The sequence below is a fragment of the Agelaius tricolor genome, unplaced genomic scaffold (assembly GCF_023055355.1).
Source record: "Agelaius tricolor isolate 1412-34295 unplaced genomic scaffold, bAgeTri1.0.p SCAF_6, whole genome shotgun sequence".
Lineage (NCBI taxonomy): Eukaryota > Metazoa > Chordata > Aves > Passeriformes > Icteridae > Agelaius > Agelaius tricolor.
In genome coordinates, this window is record NW_027269266.1 from 35,288,409 (window position 1) to 35,305,688 (window position 17,280).

Below are 17,280 nucleotides of genomic sequence, written 5' to 3' on the forward strand. Positions count from 1 at the left end.
TTACTCACTGTTTATAGTTTTTTTGGCTTGATAGTAAACATTGTTTGGTGAGCTTCTGTGACATACTTCTTCCACTCAGAGGAAAAAAATCTCAAAGAGCTTGTGCCTATTTTTAAGAGGGAGTTCTGGATATGCTTCATTGTGGCCTGATTTAAGGCAATAAATAATAAGCATGGTGATATGTCAGTAATTTACAGTGCTGAACATTTGTCCAGACAGCTGCATGGGAAGGGTCAAATCTTACTTCCCTAAAATAATATTCAATCTTTTTTTTTTTTGTTTGACAACCCCTTCACAATTGTTTCTTGCGTTTTCTTTGTCAAGAATCTCATTTTCAGACTTTTTTTGGTTGACAGTTTCTGTAGCTTTATGTTAAATGCAAAAACTTTCATGGCAACATTGCCTTTCTCACAAAACAAATGTGTATAGTTTATTTGGCATTGGTTTTGCACTGGGAAGCTAGTTGAAAATAAGGGGTTTGTGTCATCTTCCAGATGTCCAGAGTCCTTGCAGTGGGGCAGTCTGTGCTTCACAGGTATCCCTCAGTCTCTGATCCCTCAAATCCCTTTAGCTTGGAGGGCCTGTAGGGCTGGATGAAAACACAACTGGCTCAATGCCTGTGAAACTGCAAGAGACGGCTTCTGCCATAAAATTACACTTCACTTCTCTGCCAATCACATTACTCACAGAAAACACGATAGGAAAAGAACATAAACTTCACCATAAATCTTCTCAGATTGCATTTTATGAGACTTAGAAAAAGAATTTGTTTTCATCTTCCCCTCATTTCATCCTGAAGCCTCTCTGATTTCACTTTATAAATGCACGGGTTGGCAGGCAGTCTGCACCCTCTCAGTGAGTTTGGAGAGCCAGGAGGTTCAGGCCATGTAGGTAGTCCCTTTTTCGAGGGAAATAATGCAGAGATGGTTTTGCTGGGTCCTTGTAGGTGGATTTCTGAGTCACCCCGGTGCCTACAGAAAATGCTGCTCAGCGCCCTTGGTGCCTGCCCGACTGCCCCGGGACAGGCAGAGGCCGTGGCACCCAGGGCCAGGAGCCCAGCTGGGTAAATGCTTAAGCCTCAGAGATGGTAAAAACATCATGTGGTGCTCAGCAAACTGCAGGCAGCAGTTTTCTTGGTTCTCAGGTTACTGGATATTGAAATGAGTTTAAAAGAACAATTTACCAGCCATTTGCAAAGCTGTCAGTGCTAGGAGCTGTCAAGCTGTGATCCTTTCTGCTTCTCCTGCGTTCTTCTTCCTTAGGTAGGATGGGATTTGGAAACTTAAAAGGAAAATGAAATAGGTTCCTGAAATAGATCACACTAAATGCATGCAGAATCAGTTTTGAAAAATGATACATTAGTGCTGCATATATTACCATTATAATTTTTCCTACTAAGATTGTTTCAGCCATAAATATTATGCAGCAATTGGCATACTTTCCTCACTGAGGTCTCGGCAGTGCGATTTCATGAGTATCTTTTTACAACCCGGTGCACAGATATCACTGAAGAGTAGAAAAGCAAGCTTTCTTTCCAATTAGATCTTCAAATAAGAGTACTAATGATGTTAGAATAACCAAGACCTTTTGGATGTGCAGAAGAAAATCCCCACCTGTAAAGCTGCTCTTTGGATAACTGGAATTGGTACTTTGATCTTCTGAATGATTTGAGACACGATTACCAAAGTCACAACCTCTCCCTTCATGGTCTTCCCTTTTAGCTGCATTCTCTTGGTGGTTGTTTCACATGCAGTGAGCATAAGCAAACTTCCTAGGGAAAGCAGCAGGTTGCAGCGGAAATGCCACTGTCTTTGGCATCTGTTGCTTTTGTGGCCAAGCATTCTTTGCCTTAAACAGCCTTCTCCAATAGTGCATTTATTGCTTGGTTATTTCAGCATTAGTTAGCCCTGCCTGAGTTGACCTGGGCTTGGTTTCAGCTGTGTGAGATTCCTTGGTGCCAGTGTAGCTGATGAGGCAGTGACAAACATGCTGCCTGCTGGATAACCCGTTTAAATAATTAAATCTGTCTCGGTGGCAGTGATAAAAACGTGAGCAAGCTCCCGGTACTAAGCGATTTCAGCTTTTATTATAAGAAAAAGAAAGGCCTAAGGCATGGGGGCCCACGGGCAAGCAGGAGTGGTCCCGTCGAGGATGCTGCGGTGCTGGCGCTGGGTCTTCTTTTCAGCAGTGATGTCCCCGGTGGAGCGGCACACGTTCAGTGGGTCAGATGCCCCTTTTTAACCTGTCTTTTGTCCCTTTGGATTGGTTTCTTTTTCGATCCTTCATTTGCATGAAGGTTTAAGGTTCTTGATTGGCCCATGACAATTCTGTCCAGGCTGGCTCGTTTTGCTTGGGGGTGGTGCACTTCGGTGTATGATGGTACGTGGAGTACTATACTTCTTAAAAGTACCCTTTTAACCCCTTTTACAATATAATAACCAAACTAACAGAACATCTTAATGATCTATCAACGATTTTACAGCAGTTTCTAACCTATTTTTAACAGCAGGATCTGCAAATGTTGGTTTACAACATTTGAATGCTTTTTTCAGTAGAGTAAATATTTGAATGCTTTTTTCAGTAGAGTGAGGGCTGTCTGCAAAGGAGCTAGGCAGGGTTGGTTATTCTGTGTTAATCTCTCTGTTTGGGACTCTATTCTGTTTCTGATAATTTCCAGAAAAGAAGGAAATAAGTAATGTGGTATATAAAAATGCAAACGAACCAACAGCAAAACTCCCCAAGTCCCCTCTTTTCATCCTCCCCCTCCAAAAAAAATAAAAATTATTGTTTTTGAAATAACACAGTTCCAGCAAATTCCTGTGTTCTGTGGCGTTGATCGATATCCCTTTGCTTTGATTTCAGGCCGAGGAATCCTGTAAATGCAATGGCTGGAAGAACCCGAACCCGCCTCCCACGCCGCCGCGGGCCGAGCTGCAGCAGGCGGCGGTCAGCCTGGCCGAGCCCTGCCGCAGCTGCAGCCACGCGCTGGGTGAGCTTCTTCCTCCTCTCCTCTTCCTCCTCTCCTCCTCCTCCTCCTTCTTCTCCTTGTGCTCCAGGCACCTGAGCCCCAACATTTCACGTCAAGGCCTAGAAATGGGAGTCACGATTAGGTGTAAATGTCAATAGCTTCGATTGGAATATGTTTAATATTTAAAAGATATGTTTAATGTGGAAATAATCCTAAAATTAGTTTTAAAGAAATCTAGCTAAGGTGCAACTTCTAACAGCACCGACATTCAAACCTGTTAATGTGCAAGAGTATCATTAAGCTACTCGTAACAATTTTTATACTTTGTGTTACACATGCCTTAGCCTTACATAGCTCTATCTGCCTTCATTACAAGGTGAATGACTCTCTCTGTAGACTGTATTATGTTTCCTTACTTTAGAACAAGTATAAAATATTCTTGAGCATCACTAAAACAGTTAATCCTACCTGCAAAAAGAACTGTGTCTTTTCTGAGTCACAGAAAATAAAACTAGGTTTGTACATCTTAGCATGGTCTGAATTATTGTGCAGGCAGCTTGCATGTCTTGGAAGCAACTGCTCAAAATCCACTGTTAAATGCTGTTGTGGTTTTTGGTTTTGTTTTTCAGACTTAGAATAAATAATGATTTGTTACCCACACAGCCTGAAAAACAGCGCTGAATCGCTGTATTATTATTTTAAGAATTTATACTTATCCAAAATAAAAGCTGATGGCTGCTTCTGTATATATATCAGTCACAAATCAGTTTGAGTTGGAAGGGACCTTTTAAAGATGATCTAGTCCAGCCCCCCTAGAGTCAGCAGGGATACTTTCTGTTAGATCACATTGCTCTGAGCCCCAACCAGCTCTAACTTGGATGTTTCCAGGGACGGGGCATCCATCACCTCTCTGGGCAACTTGTTCTGGTATTCCACCTCCCTCAAAGTAAAAAACCATTTCTGAAATCTAATCTGAACCACTCTAAAGCCACCACCCCTTGTGCTGTCACTACATGTCCTTGAAAAAGTCCCCCTTTGGCTTTCCTGGGGCCACCTTTGGGTCCTGGAAGCTGCTTTAAGATCTCCCTGGAGCCTTCTCCAGTCTGAACAACCCCACACTCTCAGCCTGACTTCATCGAAGAGGTGCTCCAGCCCTCAGATCACCTTCATTGCCCCCCTCTCAACTTGCTCCATCATAGATCCATGTCCTTCTTGGCAAATACAGAATAAAAATTCAGCTAAAATAAAATTCAGAACTAATTCAAAAGAAGCACTTACTATTTAATTATTGTTGCTGCCCAGAACTTAGGACAATAAAATGGAAAAAAAAAAGAAATTTAAAAAACCCTTCACAATAGATAATTTATTATTTTACTTTAGAAAAAGATATTGCCCTTTGAATAGAATACTTTTTTTTTTTATTATTTCATGGGATTTATTTCTATTTCTTCCCTCCTCTTTTTATGGTCTCATTATATGTCATTTATTTCTAGGCTTTTCAGCAGGATTTTTTCCTGGTATTTCAAATATCTGGGTTTGCTTGCAAGAGAAGATTAACAAATGCATAGTATCACAGAAAATTCAGTCACTTTAGCCAAGTTAGTTTCAATTTTTCATCACACAGCTTCTCTGTGCTGCTTCTGTTTGTGCAGTTAGGGTGGCTTGTGTTACCTGTCCCTTTCAGTCCCGGCCTTTGAAGAAAGAGCTATTTCTTTCTTTCTTTTTTTTTTTTTAACTTGCAAGATGTGCCTGCCAGTTCTCTGTTCTTCAGCAGAATTTATGGATGCTTTGTATTTTGTAGAAAAAGCTCAGCTCTTCTAAAAGCTGGGCCTGGTTTTGGTCTATTAAATAATATTAAATCATTCTTTAGCCAGGGAACCAGGGAAAACCAGAACTGTAAAACCAGCAAAAGTATTCTATGAAGAAACTGTATTTTTATTTACTGTTTACTGTATTTTTTTAGAAAATACTTCTTCTGACTGCAGCTAATGAGGAAGATGTTTAATTTAAAATAACTCAAATGAGTTGCTCTGTGCTTCCTCATACTACTGGAACAATATGTCTTTCACCTGTGTTTTCCAAGATAATTTTCCTATTCATCTCTTCTAAATTAGTGTATTTCTGCTGAATACCTTTAAAACCAGATTTACCACAAGGTGTGTGGGCTTCACATTAGCTGTGCTGCTTTTTCCTCTCAGAAAGCCATTGAAGTAGCAATATAGGTGTATGCTGCTTAAAGCTGTACATGATGTAAAAATGGAGGATTTTTTTTTTCCTTTTTTTTTTCTCTGAATTTATTTATTTCATCCAGAGGTGAATTCAATCCTACATACTATCTTGCTTGAGATGTCTCTTTTTAGGGATGTTGTTTTATCTTCAAGCCAGTGCAGCTTTTGGTGCATAAATCAATTTGATTGTGTGTATTATTGTCTACTTATCCACAACATATATATTCATCCTTTTGGTGCTCAGCCCCACAGTTTGACTCAGTGTGGTTGTTTTAATGAATATTTCTTTTATTTGGGTGATATATTTTCTAACACTGTGGCTGGATTAGATGCTGGGACAAGTCACTGTCCACCAGCCACAAGACCAGGTGTTGCATGGTCAGAGACTCTTTTCTGTTTGATTGTTTCTCCTGTGTTGCAGGGTGCATTTGTTAATTGGCAAATGCTGTCAGTCTTGAATCACTTTTAAAACTAGATAATTAATGTGCTAATACACCATATATACATTCAGTCTCTTTTTTTCCCCCATCACTGCCTTTGGTTCCTGATGTTGTTGGTTTGTCTGGGCCTGGATTGAAGGCACTTGAGACAGTAGTTCATATTTGGACTCAAGTGTTTATTATTTCTTATCAGTAAAACAGTCTCACTGCTGTGAGTTCAGCAACTTTTCCTTAGAAGGCACAAAATGGCTAACTATCTCTTGATCCAAGGTCTTTTAAGACTAAACTATCCAATTAAGAACTGACACCTAGATTATTTTCCCTTTTAACCCAATAACTGATCCCAAAGAGGCTGCAATGCGGACTTTTCTGCCCAATTACAAAATGCCACCCAAACCCGTGAAGGAGAAGGAAGAAGAAGCATGAAGAAGAAACCCAGGACAGCACCCTGTGCCCTCCATCTTGCTTCTATCCACAACATACTAAAAATCCCAAAACCTAAATTTTTCACCAAGTGATACACCTACACTACTCTCTATAATCTATTTCACACTTTTGTGGGTTCTAGTCGATCTTGAAGTCTAGGAAACTTTCTCCATGAATGAGGGTCAAAGTCAGTGCTCCCCTGGGGGTCAGGGCACTCCAGAGCAGACAGAGAAATATTCCCAGTGCCCTGGGTTTCCACGTGCTGTGCACCTTCACACAGCATATTTGGGTATTTCTTGGTTGGAGTGTTTTAAGATAGGCTGGACACATTCCTTGTTAATCTGTGTTTTCACTGTTCCTAATTTGTGCACTCCAGTGCTTGCTTGCTGAAGTTGCAGGTCTTCCTGTCGCTGAGCCTTGTTCTTTCTGCTTGCTTTTCTGTGCATGCCCTAGTGACCTATACATGAGATATTTAAATTTTTTTTAGGCATAACAGCAACTGAGGAAAGGTGTACCACTTGGGCAGTGCACGTGATTGGGACTTGTAACTCTAGTCAAGAGTGATGCAGTATTTGATGTCAGTGTACCAAAGCTTTAATTTTAATAAACCACTTACTAACAGCCACAGAGTTTGGGAATGGGCAGTGAACATCTGAATAAAGATAGTTTGTTGGCCTGGTGTATAAACATTAGTGTCCCTTTGGCAAATACGTGCTGGCAACACACTTAACTTTTAGATTCACAGAATAGGTAATAATTTTCTAGTTTAATGAAATGTTTAAACACCACTAAGTAGTCAAGGTTCAGTATTGTTATGGAAACTGCATAGAAATGGCTTCTTATGCTGATGTTTTATTCATTTGTTGAAGGCAAGGTTTCTTTGGTATGTTATCAGTTTCTAATGCAAAGCTCTTCTAGAAGGATATTTATTACTTGCAAATGATCAAGACAAACTGCTGGGAATATTAACCCTTCATACCTGTCTTAAGGACAGAGGTTAAATGATTTTATTCTGCCCAGAATATTTATCCTCAAAGGAAGCTTATGATGGCCATGTGACTAAGACACTATACTATAAATTTTCATTTAAGTGGAAACAGTTGCTGTCATATTTTTAAAGTTCTGCATTACAGTGTACTTTGTACTTGAAGCCAAATAAAGATATTGAATTTAAACCTTTTGGTATCATACTAAACTTCTCAAAACAAACCATCTTTGCTGCGTGGCCAATAAATGCATTTTCAAGTTAAGTGTTATTTTTCCTCACCAGCTTCCTAACTAAGGAGTCAGATTTCCATTGAAAAAATATGTTAATCTTAAGAAGTAAATATAGATACAATTTACTATAATATAAAAAGCTAATATGCCCAAACTTAAAAGTATTTTTCTCCTTCTTTGTAAGGATATTTTCTTGTACTTTCAGAGGAAAGGATAAGCATACCATCTACATTGGCCTGGAGTCAGCTAAGATCGTTGCTTTTTGTAATGCAAATATCTTCTTTCTGGGAGTTGACTTTTTGTTTTACACTGCCTTCCTTCTTCGTGGGGCCAGTTGTTCAAAGGAGCTCGAAATGAGTGTCCCATTTTACAGGGAGAAACCTCAAGCTTTTGAAAATTACAGATGTGGAACTATATTTACCTTTGGAGATGATAAAAGAATGCAATGAGTTTGTCACTTGGAAATGAACAAATGAGCATGTACAGTCTGCAAAATCTCTGTTAATATAGTGTGCACAAAGCACAGTTTGATCTTACATGATATGAAAGCAAGGGACTTAGCCAAAAATGCCCAGTTTAAAACAAAAAGACATTTTTTGGAACTGGGTTTTTTCATTCTTCCTGAAATAAGGTGCTGCTTACATCTGGATGACATAATTTATGGAAATTCTGGATTTATTTTCTTAAGTCAAGAAACCTTGTCTCAAATCCATAGCTCTAGGTTAAAAATGTGTGTAGTTATATAGTGCAACATATTCATACAAGCAGGACTTGTGTAGTCAGCCTGAAGTGTTAACAGATGATGTGATTCCAGGCAGCTGCCATTCCTCTGCTGTGGAAGTTGCCACCCCTGGTCAACCTTTACAAACTGCTGTGATGTGACACAGGTTTCAGTTACCTCTGATAAGATGGGTTCTGTTAAAGTGGGTTATTACAGGATCAGTGCCTTTACAGTTAAGGCTTAGTTGGAGATCTCCTGGGTTATACTTGTACTATGGGTCCTCTCAGTAGCCTTTTACAAGTTTGGGTTCTCATTTTGTTTTAGCTGCTCATGTTTCTCACCTGGAGAATGTGTCTGAAGAAGAAATGAACAGGCTCCTGGGGATTGTATTGGATGTGGAATATCTGTTCACCTGTGTCCACAAAGAAGAAGATGCAGACACCAAGCAAGTTTATTTCTACCTGTTCAAAGTAAGCTGAACTTGTGGGGTATCTTCTCAGATTTTTCACTTTCTCACACAGAAGCCAATCTCATTGCCACGCAGGCATGCATTGACTTTATCTGCCAAGACAGTTTTTTCTAGGATGATTCTCTACTGAGTAATTGTGGGCTGGATGGTCTGGTACTTGCAATGTACTGATTCTTACTCCAAAAAGCCATCCAGATGATTGAGGAACTGACCCTGAATCCCATGTATAAACTGCAGCCTCCTTCACTGACATACCAGGAAGAGTCAGTAGACATGAATGGTAACTAGGCTGCCTGCATTTCCTCAGAGGAGCCTCTTGTACGCATTTCAGAGAAGGTGATTTCACAGGGAAGTTTAGTAATTACAAATTCAGGTGATTAAACAAGCAGATATATATATATATATATATATATGTATGTATGTATATAGTCAGGAGAATTCCAACACTGCTCACAGTGCCCTTGTGACTTGTGCCCTTGTGACTTCCATTGACTCTCTGTATGAAAATATACTAACTTTTAAAAATTTGTGTGTTTTTAACAGCTTTTGAGGAAGTGCATTTTACAGATGGGAAAACCTGTAGTAGAAGGATCTTTGGAAAGTCCCCCATTTGAGAAACCTAGCATTGAACAGGTAAAGAGTCAAAATGTGGGTTTTGTTAGTGTGTGGTGGGTTTTTTTGTTGTTGTTTATTTATGTATTTTTAAATTTTATTTTGGTAGGGGCTTAGAGGCTTTGTTTGTTTTGAGATTTTTTTGTGGTTTGTTTTTCTTTTTGTAAATGTAAGCACTGGTTTTGAAAACATGGCATTTTTTAAGCACTTTGCAGATGTTTCTGTGTTCTGCTCAGGACCAAATAGGGGGCTATAGGAGATTGCTCTTGGTTCTCCTTTTAGTGTTTGTACAATAGTTACATTATTTGTATTCTATTTCTCATCATTGGTCTTAGGCTTTAATGAAACTGACTTTTTTTTGTGGGTTTAGAGAATTAACTTGAAATGCTACTTTTGTGTGGGCAGTTCTAATCCTTCTTTGTTTCAAGTGATGAAAAATGCTGTTGAAGTTTTGAAATACAATATTAAAATGAAGCTTGCCTTCTGTATATCAAGAAAAATGTTACAGTCCAATTCAGTGAGATCATAGCCTTCTCTTTCAAAGGGTACACAAGAAAAAAACAAAGCTGAAACCAAAGAACAATTGAGGCTTTTGTTACTCTCAGTAGATAAAGACCATATGACAAATTCAGTTTTTGGTTAAGCAAGCTCCTAAGTATGCACTCCTGGCAGAGAAGTGGGCCCATGAACTCCAGTGAGACTGTGCAGAGGCTCACATACCTCGCTGAAACAGGAGCTCCATTTTTTCCCATCCCTGGATGAATGGATGTTCTATTGTTAAGCAGGATAATTTAAATGTGAAGGCTGTTACTTGTTGTAATTATTTCTTTGCAGCTCTCATTTCTTATCGTGTAGGAAGATCAAACCACTTTATTGCAGAATTTCTGAGAAGACTTCACTCTAATTTCTCCTTTAGTTTGACTATAAACAAAAAATGTGTATGTAATCCCCCATAGCTCCTAATCCTTAAAATACACTATTAAAAAGGTTTTGTACAATGCAATTTTTTGTCAATTTCATCATAATGTTCAAGATGCTTAAGAAAATAAAGCATAGAGATTAAAGGATAATTCTTGTTACATCTTACTTTGAAATCATTTTCGCTTTAAAAAAGACCAGTATTTTCAATTCTGTTTTTGGCAGCTCAGCCACTCAATCAAACAAAATTATTTGCTAAGCCCCAGTATTATAATGGGTTTATAAAATATATGTGTTACAGCACTTTTAGTCACTCATCTTAATCATCTTCAGTAGATTTTTCTTCAAACTGGACAGTGTCCAAAGTGCAATGAGGAGACATGATTGTGAAGTATTAAGACTTCTTGAAGAAATATGGTTTGCAGACATAAACTTAAGTAGAAGTCCATAAGCCCTTATCCATTATTGAAAAGTAGCTGGTGAGTTTTGAGGATGATAGTTGATTTATGTATAGATTAAAGCCTACCAGAGCTTTCTCTGTTCACTGACTTCGAGAAGGACAGAAAAAAGGAATTTCTTCTTCTTTTCCTTTCCATCAGCTGCTGAGAGCAGGTTGAAAATACCTGGATGTACCTCCTGCTGTGTACACAGGTACCAGCCTGTGGCATCTGCATGAGTAGCTAAGCAAGGAGCTCATGGTCTCCAATATTTCTTTTCTTTCCCATGCAATGCAAGTTCACGATAAACATAAAGTGAGGAATGTTTGAGGATGCTTCTGTAAAATTTATGGCTAAATTATTAAATGGAGTTTGTTTTTTTTTTACTTTTTCAGGGTGTGAATAATTTTGTGCAGTACAAATTTAGCCACTTACCCTCGAAGGAAAGGCAGACAATAGTGGAACTGGCTAAAATGTTTCTGAACCGCATTAACTACTGGCACCTGGAGACACCTTCTCAGAGAAGACTGAGATCACCCAATGATGATATTGCAGGGTATAAAGTGAATTATACCAGGTAATGCTGCTTCTGCTTGTTGGGAGACTTCCTTACAAATAGGGCATGTACAAACTTCAGGAATACACCAGTATCTTTATGCCATAGACGGACCTTGTGCATTCTTGCAGCCATGGATTTAACATGACAACCTAAGGGTTTTAGTGAGACTATATCAGTTTCACTTGCATCCTTGGGTCTTGAAAGATATGCTCTTATCTCTAGAGCCTCTTACTCTACTTGGAAAGAAGAGGCTGGAACACTTGGACAGAGTGTTCCAGCCTCTACTCTCCAAGAATGGGGAGTAGAGGCTGGAACATTTGTATCTAACAATGCTTCTGCAAGGTCTGTGTTTGTGAAGTGCTCTCGGTCTTAACATTTGAGCCTCGTGTAAGTTCCCTATTTATTATTCAACTTAAAAAAGAAAAAGAGAAAAGATAACATTTAGTATTGTAAAGCATCACTGTTTGAAACCAAATCACAGAGGAGTTGAAAAATCAAACTAATTTTGCAAGTGCTTGAATGCTAAATGAGGAACAGATATTACTAGGTTCCTTAAAATTATAGTTCTTGTTATGACCATTTAATGCATTGTTAGAATTTAAAGGAATAACTGAGTCACTGGAGGATGAAGAGCTAGGATAAAAAGACATGTCTCTATTTATTTTCTTTTTCTCAGAGGAGTAGTGCAGTGCCTTTTTCAGTGAGCAGTTCAGTGAGAGCAGTTCAGGGTCCTGCAGGTCAGGCAGCAGGTAGTTAACCTGTGTCAGCACACTGTTCCCAGGAGTGCCCCGGGTGGCCCAGGGTGAGCACCACCTTCTGGCTGCTTTCCTGGTGGCCTTTCCTCTCACACACCTCCTCTCCATGGAGAGCAGCAGCACACCTGCTGTGAGTTGAGACTCTGGCTGGTGACAGAGCAGTCTGTGCTGTGTCTGACCCAGATGTCCTGTCACCATAAAGGACACTTGTAATCCATGGTGCTCCTAAGACCATGTTTGGTGGGTGTTTGACCTCCATTTGTTTTCATAAGTGGTGTCAGCCAGGGGTAGTAGGAGTTAATTTTTATTAGGACTCTATAGCTATTTGGTTCTGGTTGGTGGCTTTTTGTTGTTAATTATTTTGTCACTTGTGTTTTCTCAAACTATCCCGCCCACAGCCCCTAAGGTCCCCCCATGACCCAAAGTGCTCTTCCCACCAAATCTCACTTGTTATTGTGAGCTTCTCTTCTCTGTGTTGTCTGAGGCATTGCTCAGGGTGCTGCTGGGCACCATGGGCACACCTGAATTTTTGCAGTCACCGATTTCATTTGAGAACCTGAGGATTTGAATGAAACTGTATCAGAGTTTCACATGCATTCTTGTGTTTTGAGAGCTGTGCTTTATCAGCCAAGAACAGGGAGTAGAAGTCTGTGAACAGCTCTATCTCACAAGTCTTTTGCAACACATGTTTGCAAAGATTAAGGCACAAGAGTTTGGGAGAACATTTCGAGACAGGCTGTACTTTGGGTCTGGATGAGGAAATGTGTGCAAGATCCAGCACAGTATGTTTGCATCCAATTCCTAATATTTTCTTTTCATTGCTGGAGCTTTCATAGTGGTTGTGGTCTGATTCTGCTAAAGCTCCAGATTCCAATGACTGTTCACTTACACAGATATCAAAATCTTGTTTATAGAATTAACAGATATTGTGATGTACATTGGCAGTGTGCTCCTGAGTTATCTCTTTGGTACCATAATTTCTTTTCTTAGAAAAGAAACATGACATGCTGTAATTTTCCTCAATGCAAAGTTTATTATGGATGGAGAGACTGGTAATGAAAGAGTAACAAGGCAGGGTATGATGGGAAGAAGCCAACTGGTGGAAGACCAGGGCAGGAATCCAGCTGGATTGGGATGGAGCTAGTTACAAGTGTCACCCATTTGGCCCCTATGTGGGGAAAGGTAAAAGTTTAGAGGGTAAAACAGGCTGTGCTGAGGGTCTTTGGAGTCAGAGGCAGGAGATGTGTGAGGGTGAATGGATGAGCTGTGGGGAGAATCCCTGACATACCCATGAATTGTCTGTAATCTATGATTATTGTCTGGAACAAGACTACTTTGTGTAACTAGACTGCAGGGAAAAATAATATATGGAAACTTAAAAGTACTTGGTTGTCATTTCTGTAAAAACTGGGCAATATAAATGCTGCTCAACTCTGTCCAGCCTTGTAGTGGAACTGATTTATACAGTCATATAGCTCTCAGCTGCATTATAAATGATGTGGCTAGTGGTTTTACTGCATTAAGTCATATGTTAGATGGTGATAAGTATCTGGCTTTTTCCTCTTTACAGGTGGCTTTGTTACTGCAATGTCCCTCAGTTTTGTGACAGTCTACCTCGGTATGAAACCACCCAGGTTTTTGGTAGGACGTTGCTTCGCTCTGTTTTTACTGTAATGAGACGACAACTGCTGGAGCAGGCCAGGCAAGAAAAAGACAAGCTTCCTCAAGAAAAACGAACACTAATCCTCACTCATTTTCCAAAGTAAGGGGTCACAATGTGCCTGCATTCACAGTTAACCAGCAACTTCATTGTGGAAAGGGAGAAATTACCTGCAGCTTAAAATAATTTATCTTTTTATTCAGTAGCAACTAGATACTGCAGCTTTCTTTACTGCCATAACTTAGATTAGTGTATTTTATGTACACAACTGCTTGCTTTGTTTTGTCCTAGGATTATTCATATTGCTGGGGGATTGTACTGGTTTCCTGTTAGCAGGTATTGTAGGTCAATTACTTTCTTTTTCTGTAGTCCTTGGAAACAATGGACCTCCAAAAACATTCTCACATCTGCTTTGGTGATGGAACACTAAAAAAGGGGCAGTGTTGAACAGAGTTTATAATAATTTCAGTTTAATTCAGCATTGTAATAGTAAACAAAGTAGTCACCCTACCCCCAGAAGAGATGGGGTTATTAGAGAGGAGTCAGTATAAAACTACATCATTGAATTCTAAACTCATAAATTTCATAGTGAGTATCTTTTCCAGTACTGGAATGTTGATGACAATCTCTTACAATAAAACAGCAATAATTATCAATAGAGGTATTGAAACATACATATTGCTCAACTTTGACAGTCATTAATTTCAAACATTTTACTGGTGGTAAAGAGGGGTAGTGATGATGACAGGATCATTCATTGTAATGAATTCCTGTTAAAATAGTGTATCACTTTAAATATATCCTTATTTTACAAGGGTAGGTTGGTTCTCCAAGTCATACTTTAAAAGCCTGTCCCTCCTAACAACAAATGAACTGAACCTACAGAAGACTGGTGGCACTGATGCTATCTATGAAAGCTACTGTGTTGGGCCAGAAGATGAGCTCAGGGGAATGAAGAACAACATGAACTTTCCTAAGCTGAGTAGAGCCAGGATTTGTTGCTCCTCCTATAATTAATAACTTATTTTACCACTTTGAAAAATGTACAGTATCTTTGGGGTAGAGTGGATACAGGCCCTGAAACAGATATAGAAAAGGACTTGACATCCCATTGATGCAAGGAGCAGATTTGTGGAGGAAGCAGTTGTGCATATGCCCCTGTTTCCACTGCCTTTTAAAGCCTTTTGCAGTAATTTGAAAAGCATTATTATTCACTGCAATTCCTTTTGATATTCTGCTGGGGGAAAAAAGACAAGTACTGTTTGCAGATGATCTGTGGGAAGTATGAATAACGTTTTAAATCTTTCATGGGCTGTACTTATCTGAAGCATTTGTCTTTCCTCTGGCATTGTTCTGAGTGAGCCCTGCAGAGGACCTGTGTCTCAGAGCATGGAGCCTGGCATTGGCACAGGGCTCTCCTCTGCCCTGTGTCTCCTTTTGGGCAAAAGGAGCACCCAGGGGTTGTGTCTGTGCATACCTAGGAAGGAGTGGCTAATGGGGCTGAAGGCAGAGCCTCTGTGCTGCCTGGAAACGGAGCTTTGGCTAAAGTTGAATTTGTCCTTCTGCTCTTTCATAGATGGTCAGGTCACTGTTACAAACTTTTTAGCCATTATCAGCTGTACAGAGAGCAGCAAACCCTGCACATTGCTTAGGTATGGCTGTCCTATATGTACAGTACAAGAGTCTTGACTTGATCCTGAAAATCCCTATCCTGTTCAAGGAAGTTTTACTCAGCAGTCCTGTTGGTTTTAGCTGAAGAATTTTTATACATATAGATGGCTCCAGAGAGTAGAAAAGTGCCAGGTCAACTTCTGGCCTGAAAACCCCTTTTGTGCAACATAGGATAAACAGCTGTCTTGCTGCTGGGAGGGAATTGGTGTATCAGCCCTGAGAGGGTGAGGATGCTGGAGAGTCTGATCTGTGGAATTCAATAATGCTGAGAGAGGTTTAACATTGTGCTGTTTCTGTAGCTGTACCAAAGGAAGGTTAAAAATACTGTTATGCAACCACAAACATGCAATTAAAAGTTACAGTAGGACACCTAGAGGAATGAAAATATCTTCCTAAGAGCATTGTTAGTAACATTGGGATTCTATCAAAGGCAGAAAGCAAATGCATCTGCAAAATACTGATTTATCAAAACAGACATATTGTGCCATCATTGTATAACATCAATCAACTCATAGCTTTCTCATTTTTTCTCATTTCTCTTTTTTCTGTAAAAGTAGTTTGTAACTGTCTCTTTCTGCACTTGCAAATTAGATTACTTGCTTGTAATCAGAGGTAAGGTTAAGTAAGTGAAAGCACTCTACTGAATTATGATACTTCATGTCTACTCTGGCTTGTGATTTTTGCATATATGGGGTTTTTTTAATAGCATTGGCCAACAGCATTTTCTTGCTGACTTAGTAATGTTTTTAATTTAAAAACATTGCAATGCTTATTTTGAAAAAGAACCTGTTTGAAATTATCCCATTAGTTGCTATTTTGCCTGGTTTTGTACCTAGGTTTCTGTCTATGCTGGAAGAAGAAGTGTACAGCCAGAATTCTCCTATTTGGGATCAGGATTTCATGGTGTCCAGTTCCAGAACTGGCCAGCTGGGAATCCAGACAGGTAATTTGCATTTAGTGGTGGGTAACACAAATGAAAAAACTGCGTGATTTAGAACTAATGTGGGGCTTTTTAAATATATATATTAGAGAGAGAGAGATGTTAGTCTGTGACCTTTTAAAATAATAGTTTCGTTCTCTTAATTGGTGAAACAGCTTCTCCCTTTTTTGAGTTTGATTTGTCCAACCAGTCTTAGAGCACTCTAAATTGGATAGATGGAGCTGAATTATGAGTTTTTGCTTTTCAATAGAGCCCTACAAAAAACCTTTTCATGAAGCTAAATGCCAGCAGGCTTGGCAGGTATGTGAAAGAAGTTTGTTTTCTTAGCTTCTGCTCAGCACTGCGAACTAATGAAGCCTGATGTTTGCAATCCCTGTTATCCAGCAGTCCCTCCTTAGGTAGAATTCAGTTTAGAAAAATACACTGAGATAAAGCTCTACTTGGGAACTGGTGGCACTGCTCTGTTGCACAGTGTTCACTGTTACTTTTTGGGTGGTGGGTGTCCGTCTTTGTGACAGTGTTTCCAGCAGCACCAGAATGCGTTCCGTGACCTGATTTTTTCTTGTTTGTTTTTTATGTCACTGCAGTTATCAGTCCGCCTCCTGTTGCAAGATCTGTTGCATACAGTGCAAGTCCTTCATCTCTGGAGCAATCCAACAGTGGGAATATGAGTCCAGCTTGTAAAGTTTCTTCTGCCCTTGACCCAAACTTAGGTAATGGACAAGGAGCCTTGCCTTTTGACTTCTGTTCATATTATCGGTAGTTGCAGTAAATGGTAACCTTTGCCTTCACTCTACATTAGCAAACTTGAGGTGTTTTTGCTGAAAGATTTACACAGACATACCTTTTTCTCCACTATGGTAATGTTTAACTAACAAAAATCACAACTGTATTTGCAACAAAAACCAATTGGTTTGTTTAAATTAAATTAAAATGGGGACAGGTCTGGTGGTGTCAGAGGTTTTTGAAAAATACTTTCTTTGGAGTACATCTATTATAAGCCATGAGGAGAGGTTTCATTTAAATAATGGTGGAGTAGAAGGAGCCATCACATTTGGGTTTTTCAATCTTTCAAGGTACTGAAAATGCATACATTTGAGCAGTGAAGAAAAACACAGACAGACCAACTAGGTTAAATTTAAAACCTGAATTGAGGTTAGGTCAAAGAGAAGAAAAACCCTTATAAGGAAAAGAGTTGGTGGATGCATAAATTCTCCTAATAAATCCTTTTTCAAACATCTTAGGATTAATGAGCCTG

General features: G+C 39.4%; 1 protein-coding gene across 9 annotated transcripts in view; it reads left to right on the top strand.

Annotated features, from left to right (window-relative positions):
• KAT2B (lysine acetyltransferase 2B) overlaps positions 1-17,280 on the top strand; it is a 40,722-nt gene that overhangs the window by 6,416 nt on the left and 17,026 nt on the right. For all 9 annotated transcript variants that reach the window (XR_011679562.1, XR_011679561.1, XR_011679563.1 and 6 more), the window contains exons 2-8: positions 2,863-2,989; positions 8,326-8,471; positions 9,014-9,103; positions 10,833-11,014; positions 13,322-13,513; positions 15,919-16,025; positions 16,610-16,735. Coding sequence is in view for 6 of the 9 variants with exons in the window: in XM_071429318.1 (XP_071285419.1) it covers positions 2,863-2,989; positions 8,326-8,471; positions 9,014-9,103; positions 10,833-11,014; positions 13,322-13,513; positions 15,919-16,025; positions 16,610-16,735 (970 nt within the window). In the remaining 3 variants the exon portion in view is untranslated. The remainder of the gene's footprint in view (positions 1-2,862; positions 2,990-8,325; positions 8,472-9,013; positions 9,104-10,832; positions 11,015-13,321; positions 13,514-15,918; positions 16,026-16,609; positions 16,736-17,280) is intronic.